The 22,500-nt window shown below is 49.0% G+C and overlaps 6 protein-coding genes across 6 annotated transcripts in view; 3 read left to right on the top strand and 3 right to left on the bottom strand.

Annotated features, from left to right (window-relative positions):
* Positions 1 to 1,658: 1,658 nt before the first annotated feature.
* LOC125955023 (uncharacterized) lies at positions 1,659 to 9,108 on the bottom strand. Its single transcript, XM_049685837.1, has 5 exons — positions 8,951 to 9,108; positions 3,192 to 3,859; positions 2,821 to 3,088; positions 2,611 to 2,757; positions 1,659 to 2,531 (listed from the first exon to the last, which is right to left on the bottom strand). The coding sequence occupies exons 2-5, from the start codon at positions 3,838 to 3,840 to the stop codon at positions 2,135 to 2,137; spliced, it is 1,461 nt and encodes a 486-aa protein (XP_049541794.1). The 5' UTR covers positions 3,841 to 3,859; positions 8,951 to 9,108; the 3' UTR covers positions 1,659 to 2,134.
* Positions 9,109 to 10,148: 1,040 nt separating this feature from the next.
* LOC125955600 (RING finger protein nhl-1-like) lies at positions 10,149 to 14,567 on the top strand. Its single transcript, XM_049686738.1, has 12 exons — positions 10,149 to 10,198; positions 10,258 to 10,397; positions 10,475 to 10,659; positions 10,776 to 10,862; positions 11,213 to 11,332; positions 12,549 to 12,693; positions 12,919 to 13,121; positions 13,199 to 13,326; positions 13,395 to 13,541; positions 13,608 to 13,796; positions 13,859 to 13,931; positions 14,010 to 14,567. The coding sequence occupies exons 1-12, from the start codon at positions 10,191 to 10,193 to the stop codon at positions 14,484 to 14,486; spliced, it is 1,902 nt and encodes a 633-aa protein (XP_049542695.1). The 5' UTR covers positions 10,149 to 10,190; the 3' UTR covers positions 14,487 to 14,567.
* A 117-nt stretch (positions 14,568 to 14,684) lies between these two features.
* LOC125955086 (ras-related protein Rab-43) lies at positions 14,685 to 16,401 on the bottom strand. Its single transcript, XM_049685940.1, has 4 exons — positions 16,049 to 16,401; positions 15,713 to 15,797; positions 15,343 to 15,599; positions 14,685 to 15,282 (listed from the first exon to the last, which is right to left on the bottom strand). Exons 1-4 carry the CDS (start codon positions 16,265 to 16,267, stop codon positions 15,175 to 15,177), a joined length of 669 nt encoding a protein of 222 aa, XP_049541897.1. The 5' UTR covers positions 16,268 to 16,401; the 3' UTR covers positions 14,685 to 15,174.
* A 56-nt stretch (positions 16,402 to 16,457) lies between these two features.
* Positions 16,458 to 17,877, top strand: LOC125955041 (translation initiation factor eIF-2B subunit beta). Its single transcript, XM_049685864.1, has 3 exons — positions 16,458 to 16,626; positions 16,692 to 17,609; positions 17,685 to 17,877. The coding sequence occupies exons 1-3, from the start codon at positions 16,550 to 16,552 to the stop codon at positions 17,755 to 17,757; spliced, it is 1,068 nt and encodes a 355-aa protein (XP_049541821.1). The 5' UTR covers positions 16,458 to 16,549; the 3' UTR covers positions 17,758 to 17,877.
* A 183-nt stretch (positions 17,878 to 18,060) lies between these two features.
* LOC125955046 (SAP30-binding protein) lies at positions 18,061 to 19,622 on the top strand. Its single transcript, XM_049685879.1, has 2 exons — positions 18,061 to 18,231; positions 18,296 to 19,622. The coding sequence occupies exons 1-2, from the start codon at positions 18,106 to 18,108 to the stop codon at positions 19,205 to 19,207; spliced, it is 1,038 nt and encodes a 345-aa protein (XP_049541836.1). The 5' UTR covers positions 18,061 to 18,105; the 3' UTR covers positions 19,208 to 19,622.
* A 1,340-nt stretch (positions 19,623 to 20,962) lies between these two features.
* LOC125955601 (uncharacterized) overlaps positions 20,963 to 22,500 on the bottom strand; it is a 35,738-nt gene continuing 34,200 nt past the window's right edge. The window contains exon 12 of the mRNA XM_049686740.1: positions 20,963 to 22,500. This exon is cut by the window's right edge and continues 748 nt beyond it. Within this exon, the coding sequence (XP_049542697.1) occupies positions 21,327 to 22,500 (1,174 nt within the window). The 3' untranslated portion in view covers positions 20,963 to 21,326.

Genomic DNA, 22,500 nt, shown 5'->3' on the forward strand with positions numbered 1-22,500 from the left:
TTGGTCGGGTTAGCGATAAACAGCTTAAACACGTGAAACGCTTCGAGCTGGATGTTGCGTGAGGTTTCTTTCAGCATGTTCATTATCAGTTTGAGATTACTCGGAGATGAGATGTACTTTATCATCACGGTGAAGTGGTGCCGATCGACAAGCAGAGTTCCGAGCAATTTCAAGCTCTGCAAACGTATGACGTAGTTTTCTGATCTAAGCAATTGATCGTAATGCGTAAATACACGTTCGTAGTGCTGGGTGAGAAATTCGGACGCTACGGTACTGTGGCTGGTGAGCAATTTTTTGAAAGTGTAGAAAGCATCAGCCGCGACGATAAAAGAGGATCCTTGGATATAACGGAAAAAGTTTAAGAAACTGTCCGAGTGCAACATCACTTCAGCGAGTTCCTGGACGCGGATGCACTCGCGCAGCATGGAACCACAGTGCAGGGCTATCTCGGGCCGTTCATATCCTGCCATCAGTGCGTAGAGAAGTTCCGGATTGGCGCTGAAAGGATGAACAGTAGCCGTGTGTCGCAGCAAGTTATTAAAAATAAGGGCCACATTTTTTCTGCTCTCCAAATCGAGCTGACTCAGCTGCTGTACGAGCCGCAGCAGAAGTCCCTTTTCGTTCAGTTCGTGGTTTAGCTGGCAGGCTTCTGTGGGCTCTCGTGGATCCGCATCCGGTGAGCTGTACAGCATGTCCTTAATCCGCAGCAGTTTCTTCCTAACAGCCAACTGAGCCTTTAAGTTCGTCATTTCACCGGGTGCTTCGAGGCTGACTAAAGCCACACTCAATGCTTCCACCAGTTCCTTTGGTTTTCTTTTCCATTTTCTTAAACGATGCATATTGTTCTCGATCGTGCAAAGCAACGGCTACAGACAATTTGTTCTTCGATCACCGATTAGTGGCTCACGCGCGACGAAAAAGACCGGAACGCGTTCCTTTTATGATTTCTGCCAATCACATTTTTGTAAAATTAAAGGGCTTAATAACAACAAGCTAGATTTTGTAGAGATCAAATAAATAAGAAGATGAACATCTTTAATTGGTTTCAAGTTGTCCACTGTGTACTTGGTTCGCAGTACACTTTTTTCAATAAAATCAGAAATTTATTACCCTTTAGTCAAAGTAACGTTTCGGGATCTATGAGACCTCGAAATAGTGTTCAAGCCTTATTAACAAATAAAAGTTATAATTCTACATCAATTTTACTGTGAAAATAAATTGAATTTTATGATTATGCTTTCTATGTTTTCGATTAATTTCATAGAAAAATCTTGTTTTGTGGTGTATGCTTCCCTGAATTTCATCGTATGAACGCTCTACGACTTCTACACGACTCGTTTTAAATCGTCGCTGAGCGGTTACTTTGCTCCAAACGGCTTTTTTCCAAAACGCGGAATTTCTAGTAAGAGTTCTATTAAGAAGATGGAGGGTAAATCAATCAATTGCAATTAAAATTTCGTTTCATTTTAGTACGCTATCATAGATTCTGTGTTCTGTCTTTATCCCTGTCCGCTCAAGACTTCCTATATCTCCATCGAGGGCGTAAAACAGACCCTCAGCAAACGTACAGCAACACAATATATCTGTAAAACCCCTTTCTGCAAAGAAATAGTTTAAAAAAACACGTGTTATACGATTCACATCTATATTTACACTACTTGTTTCGCTTTATTTCTCTCTTCATTACACCGCACGCCAACCAACGATCGACGATATGTGCAAACGCATATGGACACCTGTTGCTAATAAATAGTTTCAATAAATAAAATCATCCTAAACTACACGAAATCTGCGGATACTGTTGGTTCGACTCATGGTTTTCCTATGGATCTCACACGTTCGTTCTCCACTCCAACAAACAAGCACTCAAACTCCCAAACTATCTCTCTCTCTCTCTTCTCTCTCTACAAGACTAAGAAACAACTAACCGTGCCACGCGCACTGTAACAATCTGCAACAATTAACAACCCAATTGAAGGTGAACAACCCTGACTGCTTCCTCTTCTTCGGACTCGATACCGTTCTCGCTTCCCAAGACGAAAGGAACACGTGCTCCTAGCACCCTTTAAACCCGAGTTAGATTTGTGTGACGACTGCTGGCCTCCCTCTCCCCTTCTCAACCATCCCTTCGACCTCACATTGCCATTTCTGCGAGATCATGTTGCTCCAGCTGTACGATGGTGTTTTCTTTGGTGTTACTACTACTGCTGCTGCCGCTGCTGCTGCTCCGTGACCGGCTGGCACGTGGTTCCCGGACCAGATACTCCGCCTCGTGGGTGTCGTTGTAGATCTCGTTCCCAAATCGTTCATCGGAATCGTGCTCCTCCGGACGATTCGTTGTCCTTTCCGAGTTACTGTGCTGCTGTTCCGGCTCTTGATATTTGTGCTGGAAATTATGCGCCGAACGGAACAGACTCCGGGGACAGTCTTTGAAGTATGGGAAGCACTCCCCCGGTCCATCCTGCCCACGGCCAACCTTTTCCGCCATCACGTACTCGTCTAAATGCTGGGAATAGGGCGATGCCGAAGCACTGTACGGAACGAGAAAACGAAAGGATGTTAATTATCGATTCATATTTGAGATGTTTTTCTCGGGAGCAAAATACTCACGTAAAGAAGAGCTTCAGCATCTCTCCGACGAGACCAAACTTTTCGATCGACTTGGAGTGCACCTCACATATGGCACGCAGCATACAAGCTCTACCGTCCAGCCCGAAGTTCGCGATAAAGTCCTCAACCACCACGTACAGCAGCGCCCTGTAGTACCACGTCAAAAGTAAGTTAATTCACTCGCGTGTCACCTAGCTCAACTAACCGTACCTCTCTCCCCCGTGGAAGGCATGCTTATGCTCAGCCGGAAGCTGCGGTATCGACGGTTCCTCGTCTCCGTCTAGCCTGTTGGTGGTGATCTTGAAGTTTTCGTTCGCCGAACTCGAGATGCTCCGTTTGCGCCGCTGCACCCGCATATAATCCGATACGTAGTCGGCCAGCACCGAACCGGCCGCTTGACCCATCGAACGGGCAAACAGTGGCGGTAGGACACCGAGCGGATTCTGATTATCCGTGAGCCCCAGTTTATCGAAGTCAACTGTAAACAAAAATGGAAAAATGGAAAAAAGGAGTAAAAATGATGACCGTTTAGCATTCCTGCTGCGTGTGGTGCACTGTGTCGCGGTCCACTCTCTACTCACTCGTTATGGGCAAGCTGATGGAAATGTTGGACAGAAAGCCGGTCGGCGGATAGCGCACAAATGGTAGCGCGATGGTTGGTGCGATGGTCAGCGACGTACCGGGCGGCAGAGCGAGCCGACCATCATCCGTAACCCAGATCAAACGCTTCTTTCTGCTGTGCGGTTCGCTGGATTTGGACGTGCCACTGGTTTGCTGGGCCACCGGGTCCGTGGCCGTATCCGTGGCGTCCGGGGCTGCGGCCCCCGGCTGCTGCTGCTGCTCCTCGGCGCGTGGCATCGATTTTCGATAATCGTCTTCGGACACATACTTCTTCCGGTACTTTTTCGTTTCCTTGCCCTGTGGTCGCTGCTGCTTCGCTGGTTGCTGTCCTGCAGCAGCAGCAGCACCACCACCTCCACCACCGGTAGCACGCGTCGTAATTAGCTCGTCTGGCAATCGAAAGTGGTAGTGATCGTGGCCAGCGTCGTCAGGTTGCGTGCCGCTTTCTATACCGGCAAAGGAACCCCGACCAACGCTTTCCACCTCCAGTGGCGGTGGTTCTGCAGCTCGTACCATCCCGATTGCTGCTGATACTGCTATCAGGGCTAGCGCCAGAGGCATCAGCACCGTCACCAGCATGCTGGTACTTCGCTTCCACCGAATTTCCATGATTGATGAGCGTCGTCGGCTGCCGGACCGGAGGAACGGAGAGATTGGCAGGATAATTAGCATTAATGTCATGCATGCATGCAGATGTTAGGAAGAGGAACTTGTGGCCACGCAGCCTCCCAAGTTAGCCTCCCAGATTAATATCGTGTGAGAAGCCGATCCGATTCCTTACATCAGAAATCAGCATCGAATTCACTTTCTGCCCGCGGTTATTCTCACTTTTTCACGTAACAATCGTAAATCATACACCCAATTACTGCCTAATGCGCAGCTGTCCACCTTCTCGGGACGCCTCCTTCTCAGCTGGATCAGCGCCAGCCCACCGTGAGCTTCCGTTCCGCCTTAGAAGCCTCCCCCAGAAAGCCGGTGCCGATATGATCGACGACGACGACGACATTCGACAACCGTGGACGCTCGTGGATTGGCCAATGGCCGTTTAGCACCTAAACGACTTAACCGGTGGCGTCCCAGGTTCCCGTGGCAGGCCCGTGGCTCCCAGGTCAGGTCCTGGTTAGAGCCGGGGTGGACCCGGAAAAACCAGTTTTCCAGTCACGATCCACGAGCCGGGATCCTCTCCTCTCCTCACCACCCTCTCAAGAACCTACATTCCCATGCGGCGTGTCTTCGGTGACCGAGTGACTCTCCGTTTCTACGCCATATTTGCACCGTGTTCAGCTTGTCGAGGTACCTTTCCTCCTCCTCCTATCCACCCTGTTCCCCTGGCTGGTGACTTATTCTTCGCCAGCTCTCCAATAGGGGCCCAAGTGAAGACGAAAGTTTCCTCTTCCTTCAAAGGGTCGTGAAGAAGATCAGCAAGATCGGTGTGTCGCCGAGTAGGCAGCAAGAAAACCATACCAAACCGAACCGAACGATAAGCTTGATCAAACAGGAAGGTGAAACCCGTAGCCCGTAGCCAGATTGGATAGCTAGGCTGCTCGTTGGTTGTTGGATTCCATTCATATCCCTTTCAAAACAAGGGAATGAAGAGTGAGTAGGTTCCGCGGATGATCTATGGCGTTGTCCTGCTGCGTTGTCGATAACTTTCGATTTCCAGAGCCACGCCAGATACTCCCGAGCAGCCAGTGCACGCGATTCGAAAATGGTTGAAGAATCTCGATGTCATTGCCGCACCGAAATGTAATTTTGCATTCTTTGGCCAAAAGTGGCACACCAACCACCGAGGAGCAAGGAGCCTGCTGCAGCCCTTCTGCTTCCCTATTGGTTCGCGGGGACCGGAGGACTGGAGAAATTCGAAATTTAGGACGATCCGTAAACCACTCCAGTGGCGGCGATGGTGACGATGACAGCGCAGCACCGCAACTCAATAACTCCTTGGATGACCCCATTTTTTCGGTTCGTAATTTCACCTCGCGCGCGTTCCAGTGAAGAAGGTTCAAAGAGCACGAGAACATACGTCATTGCAAATGGGGGGAGACGGCGAAACGGGGGAGGACAAGTGCATTGCGAGGTTGTATGTTCCTCCGTCGCATCCGTCAATAACCGGCTGCATGCCCCCGGAGGGGGAAGAGGAGCCGATACTTTCCGCTCCTCCATCCAGGCATCACCGACCTTGAACTTGTCAGGCGTGCACTGAACCTGCAATGGTTGGGGTGTTTTTTTTTATTTTTCGGCGTCTGCAACATTAATTATCCAGCCCCGGAAGCATTATTATTTACGAGCTGACCCGTCTTCTCGCTTTCTAGCCATCTGGGGCCATCAGTGGCCACTTGCGGTTTCGACCGCTCGGTGCTGGCTCCCCGACAATACCTGAAATTGCTCATGAATTAAAGATAATTTAAATCATTCATCGGGAGGACAACATTCTGATTGCCAGGGTGGTCGCAGGGGGGGTCCTGCGCGGGGTGTGAGAAACTCCTTTTATGGTCCCTTTCCAGGAGGCTTCTCATCGTCCTCATCGAACAAGGAAGATGGTTCCGGGCATTAAAAAAAGAGAAACCGTCTCCTCGATGTCTCGCAGGTCGCGTGCAATCAATGTGGCGAGGGCAGGAGGTGAGATGTTAATTTAATCCGATTGAGCATGAAATGAAACGATTAACCGATGGGTGGGGGGCCCATGTCCCTGTTTCGAAGGAAGAGAGGCGATGGAGAAAAAAGAAATTTGGAAACGTGCTGGCAAGTGACAACGCGTTCCGTTTTGACCTACTGGGTCAACCGACGCGACTCGGGGATTTTTGGAGAAAATGTAGGTAAGACTTCGATTTTAACCGTCCTTTCGTAATAGGTTGTAATAAGTTTTCGGTAGTTTTATAGCTGTTACCAAACGGGGTGATCGTAAAACGAGCAAAAGGTGTGAACGCATGCCGCGAACACCAGGACAGGACGGGTTACTTAATGCGGAGTGCATGAAAAGCGATATGGACCTGACTGGGGTAGATAATTGAGGTAGGACATTACAGCAACGAATGCTGCTATTCCTCTAATAAGGCCAGTGATTTGTATCGCTTTAATGTCTCTTAGACGATCAACTAGCGTTTACTTTATCTACAGTATTTTTAAAAACATATATAAATAAGCCCGATTCTCTATTTCCTTAGGAATTGATTTCAAATATCTTCTCTTAATCTAGTGCGAGGATCATGTTGATCATCCTCGTTTAGTGCCACTGTCCTCTTCTCACCCACCGACAATGTTGCCGTTAGCCTGAAACACACTCTGACTCTCCCAAGCCAGCCCAAGATAGAAAAACCATTTCAACAAATTAAGTGTACACCTAACGAGCAAACACGGCGGCACTAAGATATGCGTAAAATTGGCGCACAGCATCAAGGAATACACTACCAGGCCGGGGAATCCCCGGGACGACGGATCGGGATTTCACTCGCAACTAATGAGACAAACATTAGCACCGAAACAGCCTGTGACCCCACACACAGGCACCCAGTATCATGCAAAAATGGCACACACAAATGGCACGAATGCAATTCGACAGCGACATCGACGACAACGACGACGACGACACCACTTTCACACTCGCAATTGGGCTCGTCGACGCCACCCAATGACGCCGCCCAACATGCTGGGCCTAGGAATCGCAGAGGAATCCATAACTAACCGTTCATCACTTGATCAAACCGTGTCCGATGAAGCGCATCCTGCTGTTCGACTGCGTGCGTGCGTGTGCGCGTAGGTGCCGCTGGAGATGCTGCCCAGGTGTGGAGCATCTTAGGTGGGTCAAGGTTTCCCAACCCATGAGAGCGCCGAAGCGAACGAAGGAAAGTGAATAACGTGCCAGTACACCCGGTGCACCAACTGCTCAACTGGCCGGAAGCCGGAAGAGTCCGGTAATGCTGGCGCAGAGGGACATACACGGTGGGCCCCTTGTATGGCTGGTGGTTGTGTCGTGTGGCGTGTTTGGTTTGGGGCGGAAACGAGTTTTTCCGAGCGAACAGTCCGTTTTTTTTTCTTCTGCTCCTCTTCTGCTCTCCGCTCTGCGCTTTTCCATTGCTTTCGACCAGTGCACCGGACCTGCACTTTGGTTCGCCAGCGACTCTGGCTGGCCTGCGTATTGGCAGTTATCAGTGTGAAGAGAAAACGAGACTCGGTGTCTCGGTCTCGGCCTGTAAGCGACTTTATGGCAGAATAGGTGGGGATTAATCAGCTTTGGATTTGGTTCATTCAAAGGTTCCATAGCACAGCGTTCGGAAGTGTAATGTCTGCTTTGGACAAGGACCTATGAAGATCATTTCGAGGATCGAACATTCTCTGCAGCTCATCCAACTCCTGTAGTCGCAGTAGATTCTCTGCCATGCAATATGTGAGCAATCATGCAAACCGCAACTACAATCATCCACTTAAGCAGTACGCTGCCGTCGAAATAGATCCATTACAGAAAGGCACAACAAAGAAGTCTCACACATCCCGCCCGGATGACCTAACGATCGACTGGCGAGCAACAACAGGTTGCTGGCTGTATGGCATGACATGTCAAGCATGTTTTCACTGGAGCAACGGCGACGACAATCAACCGAACGAAAGCGACACTCGTCCGTGGCGTTGGCTCGATCACGCGGATCTCGGTCGACATCTCGGTTTCACTCTCCACCAAAGATCGGACGCCTTATCTCAATCGCTACACTTTGCAGAGTCAGCGAAGCCGGCCCGTGACAGAAGTCGTGCCAAGGTTGAAGCGACCGAGAGCTGGAAAATTGCGCTCAGCGTCTTGGGGGCCGCGGCGCACCGGCTTACTTTTATTTTCATCCGATGCGGGGCAGACGCAGCGCCAGCGGCGACCTATTGATGATGGGCAGTGCAATTGGCACACACGCACGGACGGACGGACGGACGGATGCATGCACGCGCGCACATCGCAGCAGCTAGGGTGGAATGTTGGAAACGCAGAGGTACCAGAAAAAAATCACCACCGATCGGAGATTGGGGCAGGGAAGTGGAAATCCCATCCTTAACATGCCAGTTAGACCGTCTACAAGTCACGCCGGACACAGCGAAAATTCCACTTTAATCCGATAAGCAATACAGATGAGTACTGTGAATAGAGTCCGGGAGTTGAACGTGGGATAGGTTTTCATTGGATACTTTTATCAGAAGCGCGCTTCTACTGTCAGGCTATGTAGGCCAGAGTTACCTAGCTTTGAATGCATGTCTAGACTTACGATACCTTATCAATAGCAACGGATACAGAGAGCAGAATCACTTCACTCCAAACTTCTGCTTTGCAGAACGCACTTCTACGGACGTCGCTTCACCACAAACCAACCAAACTGCCCTCAATATATCCCCCAAGTTCTAATCATAAATCTAGAGCAACTTCTGTCAATCTTCCGGACCAGCCCGACCAGATCAAAAGCACACTTCACCACGATAAAATCCTCGTTGATCCAAATTGAAGCCCTTCAATCATGCAAACTCCAACACAGCGAACCGGATAATTGTGTCACGTTAAGCCCTGCGCACCCACTGCCAACGTCCCGTATCCCGTCGTCAAACACACACGAGCTTTCGACACCTTACAAAAACCAGCACTGATCAGCCGCCCAACACAGATGCGCAAACACGGTATCGTCTCGGATCAGAACGCCCTTCCGCGGGGTTCGCTGTTCAGTACGGAAGTCACGAGTTGAACCAAACGTACCGAAAACCGCGGCCGATCGATGAGCTGTTGAGTTGATGCTGCTTCTGTTGCTACTGTCTACTACCGTCGGGCACACTATCGGAAACCGATCTCGGATCGTCCCTGAAACCGCAAAACTATGCCGCGCCGTAAGTAAAACCGCGAAACCTGCGTACCGCTTTGCAGTGCGCTCCGGGCTCAACTAAAACGGGCAGAGGCAGAAAAGAGTTTAAGTGGTGTCCCGCGGCCGTCGTCGTCGTCGTCTCCGTCGTTGGCGATAGCAGTTGGAGCTGGCTGGCGTGCTCGCTGGACAGTGCACGGCATGAAGGAGACCAGGGAGCAGGGGCGGTAAAATGGCAATCGGGAATCGGTTTGGTGACGAGTGCACGACGAAGCAGCCGACGGTACGACGGACGAACTAACTGGTTGCTGCTGCTGCTGCTGCTGATGGAGCGTATCACTTGGTTCGCATGCACGGCCAGACTTTCCAGAAGCCGACGATACGATACTTCGGGGTGCATCTTCAAAGAAAGAAACTAAAAAAAGCAAGAGCGAGGGAGAGAGCGCGAGAGCGGGCGCAAATGTGTCGCTTGTGGGAACCGAAATCGAGTCAGAATCCTTACGCCTCATAAGATGACTTGCGAGGTAGGTAGGACGAAAAGTGAAAGCGGTCAATTTGTTCAGATGCAAAGTGCCCCATCAAGAACAAAGGGCAATTGAATAGATCTTGGTAGTAACGATGGGCCATAATTTACTAAAAAAAATCCATTAAAAGCAGCAACCATTCAGCAACGTCTCAAAAATCCTCTAAAACAATTGTACTTCATTGCTTGCTACGCAGCGATACGATGGAGTCAATACAGGCGACAGCGGTTTGTAGACCCCGAAGTCATTCCGGCACAGCGTTGGACAATGCGACACAGTAAATGGACAGTAAATATTGATACCGGAGATTGAATCGATACGCTTTCTGATGAAAACATGAAGGAGAACGAATGTCTTCGAGATAAGATTCTATCTGCGTTCCCCAACAGGGCGACCATCCCCAGTTCCTGGTTCTCGGTGTCGCTTCAATACGGTATCGACGGTGACCCAGGTAAGACGTGTCCGAACCGGCAAAATGCAGCGCGGGAATCGCACCAGCAGACTCATCTCCTACGATGACACGACGATGAGAAGCTCACCGATGGCAATTCCATCGAGAGGCACTCCGGCGGATGGTTCTGCTGCTGCTGCTGCTAGACGGAATTCTTTCGATGGCATGAAAAGGTAAGCGTAGAGGTGTGCACTCGGTTGGTCCTCGGTTTGAATTAGAACTTCGCCTCCAGAGAACTATCCAAAACGATGGAGCACCTAGTGATCTGTGGTTTGTGTGAGCTTCGGTTGCAAACGCCCAAGATGCTGAACTGTCAGCATACCTTCTGCCAGGAATGTCTCGAAGCCCGGCTTCGGATGCAGGCGGATAAAAGTGAGTAAAAGTGAGACACACGAGGGTTTCGTGTGAATTGATCTCCTTCAATCTCCTGATCTCTGATCGACTGCTAGCGTACATCAGCTGTACCACGTGCGAAGCGAAGCAGCTACTGAAGGATCCGGATCTCGCCTCGCTACCCTCGAATCTGCACATCGATAACATGCTCCAGATGATGGTGCAGCGACCAACGGTAGCAGGAGCCGCACCACCACTACCACCGATCAGATCGCCCGTCGAGAGCTATCAGCTGGAAAAGGTATGGCGCTTATCTTCCGTCAGCCATCAGCTGTTTTTTGTTTTGTTTTTGCAGTTTAACTTCATTACGATCGAGCGATCTACATAGAACTATCTTATTTTTTTCGGTCATTTTAGAAGTTTGTACCAACCACCACACTACAATGCTCCAAATGCCAAACCGTGGCCGAGACTCAGATGGACAAATGTGAACACTGCATGTCGGTAAGTAGGTGGTGGGCACGTTGTAATCACCAGATGCGATCATAGATATTTGTAGGACGATAGGAAGAGCTGTATCTTATCATTGCGAAAGGAAAGGTTGTTTTTGTGTAATTAGTCCTTGTAGATTGGTACGTTTCTCTTTCATCAAAAACAACAAAAAAAACAAACGAAGAATCATTCCTATCACGCACCAACGTCGATTGCGGCGAAATCCGGATCAATTATTTCATCTTCAACAACTGGAAATGAATGCAGAAAGTAGGACGAACGACAAATTAACCGAACACCGTACCGGACGGGCCGCAGGAATGCCGGAGGGGCCACCGAATAATTCTCGTTTTCGTTTGCAGATGCTCTGCGCTATTTGCTGGTTGGCCCATGTGGACGAACTGTCGCGACAGGTTGGCCAGCTCGAGGGTCAGCTAAAGACGGCGGTCGAAAAATTGGACCATAAAATGATTGAATATAAGGTAAGCGAATCTTGGGCTGGACCAGGTTGGAGAGCAGGTTTTGCAGGAACGTGCCAACGTCCAAACTAATGGTGGACGACTCGAGGCACCACGCCATGCCCAATTAAAGCCCATTCGAGAGTCAATCTACGCGGGTACGCGGGATCATAAACATACTACAAACTTGGCGGAAAGAAGACGAATTGCCGGCAGTAGCCGGCGGTGACCAGCGAGGCTGGTGAGGGAAATGCAGACACAGAACGCGACACGCGATCGGGGAACACCGTTGGGGGAACACCGAGAGTGAAAAGCAGGTCGCAAGTGTGCAATCCGACGACAAAAGTGAAAAATTCCATCTCTTATCATTCGATTATATCAAAGTGCCGTGTGCCGAGACGCCGGCACCGGACGACAACGAATCAACGAAAGTGTCATCGTAAGATCTTGCCATCCGATTGGCTGCCGGTCGTCGTCAGGATGGTAGCGAGAGAGCGTTGGTTTAGCGAACGAGATCACGCGAGGACAGTGCGCCGTACGTAGTGCTTTTCACATCGTTTTTAAGCTCGGTAGTGGCCATACCGTTTATTTTAAATGGTTATTTTATGTAAGCAAATTAAGACCCCTTAATATTCGGGTACAGTGTTGTGGCCTCAAACAAACGAACGAAAAACGAAAAAACAAAATGCCAGAAACATAACCACGTTAGACTTTACTTGCTGCTGCGTGCTCGCCCTCGGTCGGCTGGAAAAGGGATGAGCACGTGCTGCGAATTTGAATTTGGAAACGGCCAACCGTTTAATCCGCAATCCGGGGCTCATTGTGCATGCCGAGCGAGTAACACGCCCGGTGCGACCAAACGAGGCGTCCGCGGCGATCAATACCGAAGTGTGGCGAGGGCGGAAACGCCACGTCGCTTAAAGTAAAAGTTGCAAAACCGAAAATGTTTGTTTCGATGTCCAGCCGGACGCGCGCGCGTCGATCGATTGTTTTCGACGACAACGGTGAAATTTCGGTATCGGATCGCCGCCGGAATCTGGTGGTGTGTGCCTTGGTAGAATGTTAAGTTATTCCGTGCGACAGATTTGAGCGATGCGATGTACAATTAGGTTAGGCTCGGTGCATGATTAACATTCCTTTCGGTTTTGTTCATGAATTGTTGGTTTCTATTATATTTTTAATACATGCATTCCTGGTTCAGCAGATGGGCACTAACTTCCGCTCGTCGTTTCAATTCCAGAATCGCTTCAACGAGATCAACGACCAGATACAGCAGTGCATCCGCCATAAGATTGCGAATCTGGAACAGCAACAAACGCAACTATTAGGTGAACCTCCGGATTGCACTTTCTTCGGTGGTGGCGGCGATGGTGACGAACCCACCGGTAGCAACTGACCGGTAGCCAGCTGACGGTTGCTACCGGAATTGGTTCATTTCCATAGCGTCTGTGGTCATGATTGAGCGCCATGCCTATGCCACGCACGTGCTGCTCTACACACTTCTGTTTAATGCTCGATTTTTCTTCCTTCAAAATTCTCATTTTTCGCCATCACGACGCGGATACCGTGCTACGCGACCTACGGTGCTGGTGGGCACCCCCAACTCGTAGATGCCTCGCAGGGAATACTAAACGACGCAATCTGTTCGCACGAACTGGTGCGAGAGAAAATCCATCAACTGCAGACATCGATCGGCCGTCCTATTCAGGGGGCGCTGGATCCCGTCCAGCTTTACCTTAAGCTGCACAAAGATCTGTCGATCATCCTGGAGGAAGTGTCACTGTGGGGCCGGGAGCGGGTGCTCTTCAATAGCGTATGATTGCTCCAGTTCCAGGCAAGCTATAAATGGTTACATGAATTTCAATGATCTTCTTTCGTTCGGCCGGATAGGAAAAGCTGAAAGTGGAAACGATCTTCGACAACCATAGCTCACCATCCATCAAGCGGACAACACATCCGGTGCAAAAGCATCAGCTACAGCCCGATTCATCCGAGACGACTTTAGTGCATTTTTACAAGTAGCGTCCGTGTGTTGCTTTACGAATATACAGGTAATCTTATGCCATCATTTACTATTTCTTTTCAGACATCATGTGTACAAACCGCGACTCGTCTGGAATCACTGCCAGCGACCATCGGGGGTGGGTTTTGCACCCTGGAACCACGCGCTTACCGACAAGCCGCTGCTGTACGTGTCCGGATCGGAGTGTCGCACCATTTTTGGCATCAATAAGTACGCGAAAGCACTTGCGAGCTGACATGTGATGAGTTTTAAAAAGTATTCTAATACATTGTGTAGGGCGAACGGTAACATAGTACAGAAATTGTCGCACGAGGAGCTTAGCTATCCCCAGGGGTTGGCGTTCGATGGTGCACGCAAGGAGCTGTATGTAACGGACAAATGGAAGCACTGCATTTTCGTGTTCTCCCACGATGGTCAATTACTGCGTAAAATTGGTTCCAAAGGCGATCAACCAGGACAGTTGAGGTACGAAACATGCAATTCGACTCCAGAGATTCTGTATTAACTTCTGTAATGTGATTTTAAAGATCACCCGAAGGTTTGGCCGTCACGGCGAGCGGCTGCATTTACGTTTGCGACACGGGAAATGATCGGATACAGGTGCGCTAAGAGAGCTTCCGCGGGGAATCCGCGTTCAAAGTCGCTTCTAAGCCTTCTCGTTTAACGTCTCGTTCATAGTCACTGAGCATCACTGATGGGCATCCGATGGCACAGTTTGGACGGCTTACGAAAGATCAGCTAACGAAGGGAGCACAGCTGAAGGTATCATCGCGGATGATCGATCTTAAGAATCCGACCGATATTGTCATACAGAAAGATTCGACGGTCGTCGTCTTGGATGCCGGGAACCGGCGTGTCAAAGTGTTTGGGAAGCATGGCGAACAGCTGCTAGAGTTTGGCCAGAGTGGCACCATCAACGGTCAGTTCCAGTATCCGGAGGTGATCGCCGTCGATCCCGCAGGATTCATATTGGTTGGTGATGGTGGTAACGCGAAGATACTGGTCTACCGACCGAACGGGCAGTTTGTAACGTCCCTTGGTTCACGTGGTGATTCGGCGGGTAAATTTAACTGGATTTCGGGCATTTGTGTGAGCAGCGATTGGGAAATTGTGACGAGCGATTACAAGAACCATGCTGTACAGATGATTTATTAGGTGTGCGAGATTCGCAAAGAAACCACCAAACAGTTGACGGAATCGGAATGGAATGGAGTGTTGTAGTCATTATGTTGCTTCTTTCAAAATACACTCTATATTTACAACAATTGGTAAAAATAGTTCGTTATAGCTGGTTAAATAAATAAATAGCGCATTCGCAGCAGGTGGCTCAAACATTTCGGTAAACCTTTCGCATCACATAACAGCTGGTTTTAGACCGCATCAGAGTCTTAGCTTTCGTAGCTGTAGCTCTTCAACCTTCTAAACGGGGGTACGATAACCTATCATACCTTCGACCACAAGAAACTACAAATTAGTTAACGAGTAGTTTGTAGAGAGGTTTACGCTCCAATTATGTACATCTAGGGATCCATAACACCAACGGATCTGGGACGGTTCCGGCTGGTTCCGATTCTCCTTACGATTGAATTCATTAGCATCTCTGTTTGAAAGGTAGCTGCAGTTTACATAAACCAATCCAATAAAGTTCGCTTTAGAGCTAAATTGCTTAAGTTAATGGCATTTTGGGCGGGAGCTAATTAGTCGTTGGACCGATCAAGTTCTAATCAAATAAACTTTTGGATTAATCATTTTTCCCATCTATTCCCTCGGTTAGCAACAGTTGCATGCTAACAACCACAGGAAAGTTAGTTGCAGGATGGATAGCATCTGCCAAGTAATCTATCTACGTTAAATTACAAACTCCGCTACAATTGTTCGTGGAAAGCGCTTTGCTTTGTCCAAGCGTAATGCCTTCTTCGTCCTCGTTTGCTGTGACACCATCGTGTCGTCTCTGAAAGTAGAGAAAGACGTTCTAGAACGGAACGGACGTGGAATAGAAACCATCGCGAACCTTCAACTCCGTTGCCAGTGTCATGAATGCATCCTCGACGAACCGATTATCTTTGGCCGATGTCTCCATCACAAACATCACCTCCGGTATGTACTGGCACATGGCCTGTGCTTCCGAAAACTCCACTTCCCGTATCGAATCCAGATCCGACTTGTTACCGATAACGAATATCATCACGTTCGATGCCGTATACCTTCGCACTTCGTCTATCCATCGCTGCAGGCTTAGGAAGGACGAACGCTTAGTAATATCGTACACTGTGGAAGACAGAAATCGATTGAAACGAATGTTCGAAGAACCAGAACTTCCCGCCTTCTTTTGCTTGGCTACGTAACGCGACGTCTTCTGCACGCGTCAACCAGTGACTTACCTATTATAACACCGTTTGCAGATCTGTAGTAACTTTGCGTAATCGTGCGGAACCGTTCTTGGCCGGCAGTGTCCCAGATTTGTAGCTGAAATTGTGCATCAAGGTATAATCAGAATGTTGCGTTGCAATCACACATTCGCTTGCACTTTGACTCCCAGGCTGATGGGCGCTTATCAGCGTTTATGGTGACGAGGGAAATGCGTCGGTTACGGTCTTTTGTCTTGGGGGCATATGTCCGAGGAGGGCCTTCTTTCTCTGGCGACTCCCAGCAACACCCGGACCATATCCAATGTTCTTTGTGTGAAACCGGAGCTGGCGAATTCTCTGGACACTCACCTTCACCTTTTTGTCGTCCACCGTGACGGCTTTCATGGAGAAGTCCACACCGATCGTGTTACCGTGGCTTTCGATAAAGTTGCCCGACTTGAACCGCTGCACGATGCAGGTTTTCCCCGTTCCGCAATCACCGATAAGGACGATTTTGAAGAGAAAATCGAAAGATTCGTCGACGGTGGTTGTGATGAGCGATGTGGGAGCTGAACGCGCAGTTGCCATTTCCGTCGATGATTACTTCGAGACTTTCGCAGGTTTCTTCGTTCTTGGGCGCAGGAAAGGGAGCAGAATAAACCGATTTACGGAAGCGGGATTCGAGAATTCTGGGACGATGCTTTTTGATGCCACAAAATTATCCGTAAAATTAACAACATCAAGAGTTAGATTGAAGGGTTGATCGCTGCATGGGCTGTCTGATTGGCTGCATGGGTTTTCGAGAAAATATCAACAAGCAAATCATCGCGGAAATTAGAAAATCGGCGCTGAATCGGCCACAAAATTGCGATGAAGGAAGAAGGAAAGCCATCCACGTTCAACGCGACGCAGAATATTTACGGATTCATCCAGGATGTTCGCTTGCGGTAAGTGGGGTTGCTTGTGCCGCTGTTCCATTTCGTGCTGTCAAATCGTTCTTCTACCTTTGCAGACGGACCACGGGCTCGTACAAGCTCACCTCCAAGACGCTGTCGTTGCTGACGGAGCTAGTGGCCAAGGAAAAATGGAACACAGCGGAAGATCTACTGGCCGTGATACGGTCGCAGGGTGTTATCCTTTCGCAAGCGTTGCCTCACGACATCGTCATCGCCAACACCATCCGCCGGGTTATGAAGATCGTCCGGGAGGAGTACGATTCGCCACGGGTGATGAACGTGGACGACGCACAGAGCATCCTTTCGCTGCACAAGCTCGTAACGCAGGGTGCCGACCCAGAGCGGGGTGATTACTCGAAGCCGATGCCGGGCCTGAAGAATGCCCTGCTCGATCATCTGTCCGAGATCGAGACGGAGCTGGAGACGACGGCCGAAAGTATCTCGATGCAGGCCGCGGAACACATTCACTCGGCAGAACTAATCATGACGATTGGATACTCGCGTGCGGTGGAAAAGTTCCTCAAGAAAGCGGCCGAAACACGACCGATCGAGGTGGTAGTGATCGAGTGTGCACCCGACTGCCGGGGGCAGCAGCTGGCGGCCAACTTGGCGCGTGCCAAGATCCAAACCACGCTCATCTCGGATGCTGCCGTTTTTGCGATCATGTCGCGTATCAATAAGGTCATCATTGGCACACATTCCGTGCTGGCCAACGGTGGTTTGCAAGCGGTCTGTGGCACGTACAGTTTGGCTCTGTCCGCGAAACACTTCTCGGTACCGGTGGTAGTGCTGGCGCCAACGTACAAACTCGCTCCGGTGCATTTGTGTAACTACGAGCAGGGTGATTTTAACATTCTCGGCAACACGGAAGCGATCCTGCCTTTCCGCTCGCAAGCGGCTCGCTTTACGAAGGTTTACAACCCGCTTTTCGATTACGTACCACCGGAACTGGTGACACTATTTATTACGAACAAGTAAGTGAGCGGTGCAGTATGGCCTTTGGAAGAATTTCCATTAACGAATCCCTATCTTCGCGTTTCTCTTTCCAGTGGAACGAACGCCCCGTCGTATATTTATCGCCTGATCAGTGAACTGTACCATCCCGACGACAACCAACTGTAATATTGAACGACCAGCTCAAAGGTAAAAGTGAGACTTAAAATTTGAGTGCGTGTGTGTGTGTAACTGGACCGGAACAATGAAAAATTCCGAATTATTGAGAATATATATCGAGACTATAATATTCCATCCAAAAATTCTTCACGAACTGATCCGAACATCTGAAATTCTGCATGAACTGATCCGAACATCTGGTTCCTTTCCCCTACACTATACGGACGTTACTCGACCGTTGGTTTAGTGGAAATCCAAAAAAACATCGCCGAAAACATCGCCAAGTTAGGAAAACAAACTTTGTTGAGGAAACGGTGGATTGTGATACTTTCGAAGTGGATTTTCGTGTTGGGAATCATGAGTTCACGTAATTCTGCGTTGGCCTCGCTAACGGCCACTTACACAGATTCAGAGAACGAAGAAGACCGGCGAACGGATGATGAATCCGAACAATCCGAGGGCGGGAGCAGCAGCGTATCCCAGGTTTGTAGCGGCCTTCTAGGCAGGGTCTTAAGCGCTAGGTAACGAACATTTCGTTTGTTTGTAGATCCGTTCCCGACAGCCAACACCGCTACGAGAAGCATCGGAAAACTCCGGCACACCCGGCACCCAAGCCATCCAGACCAATAACAGTAGCAATAGCAACAGCGGTAAACCTGGAGATCCGAGTGCTTCAGGGGAAACGGCCACTGCCTCTGCCGCAACGAAACCAAAGCGAAAGAAAGCGCTGCGATTAGTGAGCTACATCGACGATACGATCGTTTCGGACGATGAAAATAATTCCCCTGAACGAGACGACGATGATGAAGAGGAGGATGACACGGTGGAGGAACCAGCGACAGAGCAGGCCCCGGAGGAGACACCGGCACCACAGAAACCGGACCGATCGAAACAGTACGGGTTCAGTTTGCCACCGGAACCGAAGGGCAAGTGTTCGCAGGAGCTACAGGATAAGATTGCGGCATTGTACGAGCGAATGAAGAACTCAAATATGGACACGAACCGCATCATCCAGGAGCGCAAGGAGTTCCGCAATCCGAGCATCTACGAGAAGCTGATCCACTTCTGCGACATCAATGAGCTCGGGACTAACTATCCGCCCGAGTTCTTCGATCCCTTCCAATGGGGCAAGGAGTCGTACTACGAGGAGCTGGCCAAGTCACAGAAGATCGAGATGGAGAAGGTCGAGAAGGCCCGAAAGGAGGCAACTAAAACCGAAATCCAAACTGGCGTCAAGCGCATGGACCCGGAGGAGTCGAAGAAGCGCAAATCGAAATGGGATCAACCGGGAGTGCTTGGTGCTGCTCCAGGTATGTTAGGGGCAGCCGCGCCAGTGACGGTAGTGAATGTACTCAAACCAGGCGGAATCATACAGCAACCGCTCACGACGACAGCTACCGGTACGAAAGGAACGGTAATATCAGCCTTCGGATCGTTACCCAAAAAGCCCAAGGTTTAGGGGGGATGGACAGGTGCGTAACGGACACTGAAATATCATGTTTAAGTTAAAAAAATAATAAAAGCGATTCTAAATTAGGTAAATACGAGTTCGTTGTGGGATTTTGTTTAAAAACAGTTCTTTATTCGATCGATTGTTACATAAAATCCTTCTCGAAAGGAAATGAGCTACACTACGGTGATTTAACTAGTTTAGGAGTTCTGCAGAGAAATATAACCATAATCGGTGCTTTCGTGTTTCGCGTCTTCGAGTTTCTTCTGTACAGGTCGGCTCCAAGTCGAACGAACATCGAAAAATGATGAGCAACTTCAGGCATTTATCCATATTCACCCCGTGGGTTGCAGTAGGCTTAACTTATTCTAAACGAACACCCAGGGCAACAGCCGCGCGTTCTCGCTTGCTGCCAGTGTTCCAAAATTCGCTACAATACGGCCGATGGCCTACTCTTATTTAAGCACGAAACAGCTGGTGAAACTTAAGTAACGCTTTAGCTGCATGATCGGAATGGAATTAACTAGGATGAAAACATGAGTGTGAATAAATAAGGCTTAATCAAAGTATTGCATAAAACCGTTCAAACATTTAAACTAGAGACACTATTACTACTACGCACTACACGGTCAAGTGTAGTACGGCTGGTGAACCGTGGCGCGGTTTTAATGTTATTACCGACCGCACCACGGTCACGTTTTTGGCAGGTACTTATGAAGCTAACGTCGCACGAACGTATTAGTTCAGTACAATAACATAAAACAAACAGAAAAAACATTCAATTTAATTTAACAAAAAATAAAATAAAATGGAAGGAAACAGAAAAAATGCTGTAACTAACAAACTGCGTAATCTGCTTAACATGATAACGAACAACGTTCAGCACTGCCACCTTACTAACTTCTTCGAGTGCCTTAGCCCAAAAAAAAAACAGTGTAAAACAGGCGTTTTTTGTTTGCGTTTTTGGTAGCATAGCCGTTTCGTCGCTACAACTATTGATACCGATTGGTTTGGACTTACGTTTTTACTACGAATTATGCTACGCTACTAGTAGTTCCTATCGTACGAAAAGCCTAGAATAAAATTAGTATTGCACCCGGGTGCGCACCACCTTTTACTGTCTCTAGCATATTTATAGCTAAAACCTTAACACGGATTGTTAATATTGCACATATCCGGCCTAGTGTATTGCGATGACGGTTCTCCCGAAGGATAACGTCCATCCTCAATTACGTATTGCGTACTTCTAGGATTGCTTTGCCTTTTGCGGGCGTGCCTTAAGCGGTATCATAAAAGTATCTATTGCCATTAATTATTGCCAGCGACACCGACCGATTGCCGATGGGGGTCGCGTTAGTATATCACATTCGTTGGGCATTGCTTTCTATTGCCGAGTCGTAGAAGGTTGGTAAGCAGTTCAGTCACGAAGCAAAAGGTGTAATAAGAAACACTAAAACAATAGAAGACTAATGCACTGGATAAATAAAAAAGGAAACAAACAGTTTGGTTACAAAAAAAAAAAAAGAGAACATTGCACATAAGATGATACAGTGAATGAAGATTTGAAAAAACTTAAATGAAAGAAAACTAAAAGTAAATCCTGAAGTGTGCAAGTAAAGAATCCCATAAAAATTGACCCGGAAAAGTAAGAACTGCCTGTAACCTCAACAACATTAAAAACAAATAATTAAACCAACCATTCACTTCATCCATTCATACTGATCCCATTCAATCAATAAAACATCAAACAATCTGATACCGGCAAACACACGACACTTACAGAGCTAGTTGAGATAATAAATAAGAATTGCAAGAAGCCCGTTCATTTGACCGACGATTGCACATACGTTATCCTAATTGCACGAACGATTGCCCACGGGCAGACTACGCTACGTCTAATGCTAAAGTGTTGTCCATGTCTACTCGCTTTTCCCGGAAAGCATGTGGTACTCCTGGCGGGGGCGAGTAGATCGTACGAGGACATCTCAATACTTCTGGAGGTACATTAACTCAATCTCGAACGAGGTGTGCGTCCCCGATGGTGGGAACGAAGAACATTTACAATTAATTCTAGACAGTTGGATAGACGGGAGACGGGAGACCGGGGTCAACCGAAGCTTACTCAGTTTCAATGCACAGCCGCTGCCAGCGCATGATCCGCGGACACGGATCCGACCGACGACAGGTTCGCAGAGGATGGTTGCGATGGTTTGCGAATATTTTTGAAGAACACCGAGTGGGTCTCGACACTTTCTGCCCCCGATTCAGAGATATCGTCCAGATGGGAGTCCAGATCGTCTTCGTCCGATATGCAGGACGCATCGTCACTTCCCTCAAACTTCTCATCATCCGAAGAGTACACGCGCACGCTAATGGCGTCCGTTGTGGTCGTCGTGTTAAAGAAGAGACCGTTGAGATGGCGTTGCTGCATCGAAGGTCCAGGTGTTGCACTGGTCGATGGGGTCGCCGTTGGTGTCAACGAGCTCGGTGGAGCTGGTGGTGGCGGTGGTTTCGATTGTGGCTTTATGGTATTCGCGAAATGCTTCTTGGTGGGAATTGTGGCCGTCGGTGGTGGTGGGGGAGGTGGGTTGGGGGGTGGCAACGGTGGTGGGGGAGATCGTGGTCTTGCAATCGATTTTTCCGTGCGAGAACCCGACCCACTGCTGGTCGATGAAGCGGCACTACGGTTCGTATCGGTTGCGGTTGCTAGCGGAGCATCGGATCCATTGCCACCCGTGCTCGACTCCTGAATGGCGCAGATCTCGTACTTGTTCTCCTCAATGATCGGACCATCCGTTCCATTGGCACCATCCGGTGATTGGGAGGCAAAGTTGTAACGCTCGTAGATCTTCTTACCCTTCAGCTTGGATTCACTAGAGTCCGCACTCATGTAGCCACTGTCCTGCTCCTTAGCACTCGATCGCGAGTTACTACGCACGATCGTGATAGTGCGCGAAGTCGAGGGTTTTTCGCCATCCTCGACCGCCACTGTCGCCGATCCCGGTCCCGATCGTTTACGATGGTGATGATGATGGTGGCGCAGCAAAGCCTGCTGCTGTTGCTGCTGCTGCTGATAATGCCCACCGTAGGCGCCACTACCGGAGGAATCGTCGATCAGCGAAGAGATGCCCTCGTCCTTCTCCAGAATGTCCGACGAGTCCGAAGTCTTCTCCAGCTCTGCATCTCCATTCGGTTTGCCGTTAAACTTGGCCGTTGCTATGCCGATGAACTTTTTCCAGGCGTTCTTCAGATCCTTCGACTTCTTGACGCGATCACGCAAACCCATCGCTATCTGCATCCCG

Source organism: Anopheles darlingi, chromosome 3 (assembly GCF_943734745.1).
Source record: "Anopheles darlingi chromosome 3, idAnoDarlMG_H_01, whole genome shotgun sequence".
In the NCBI taxonomy this organism is placed as follows: Eukaryota; Metazoa; Arthropoda; class Insecta; order Diptera; family Culicidae; genus Anopheles; species Anopheles darlingi.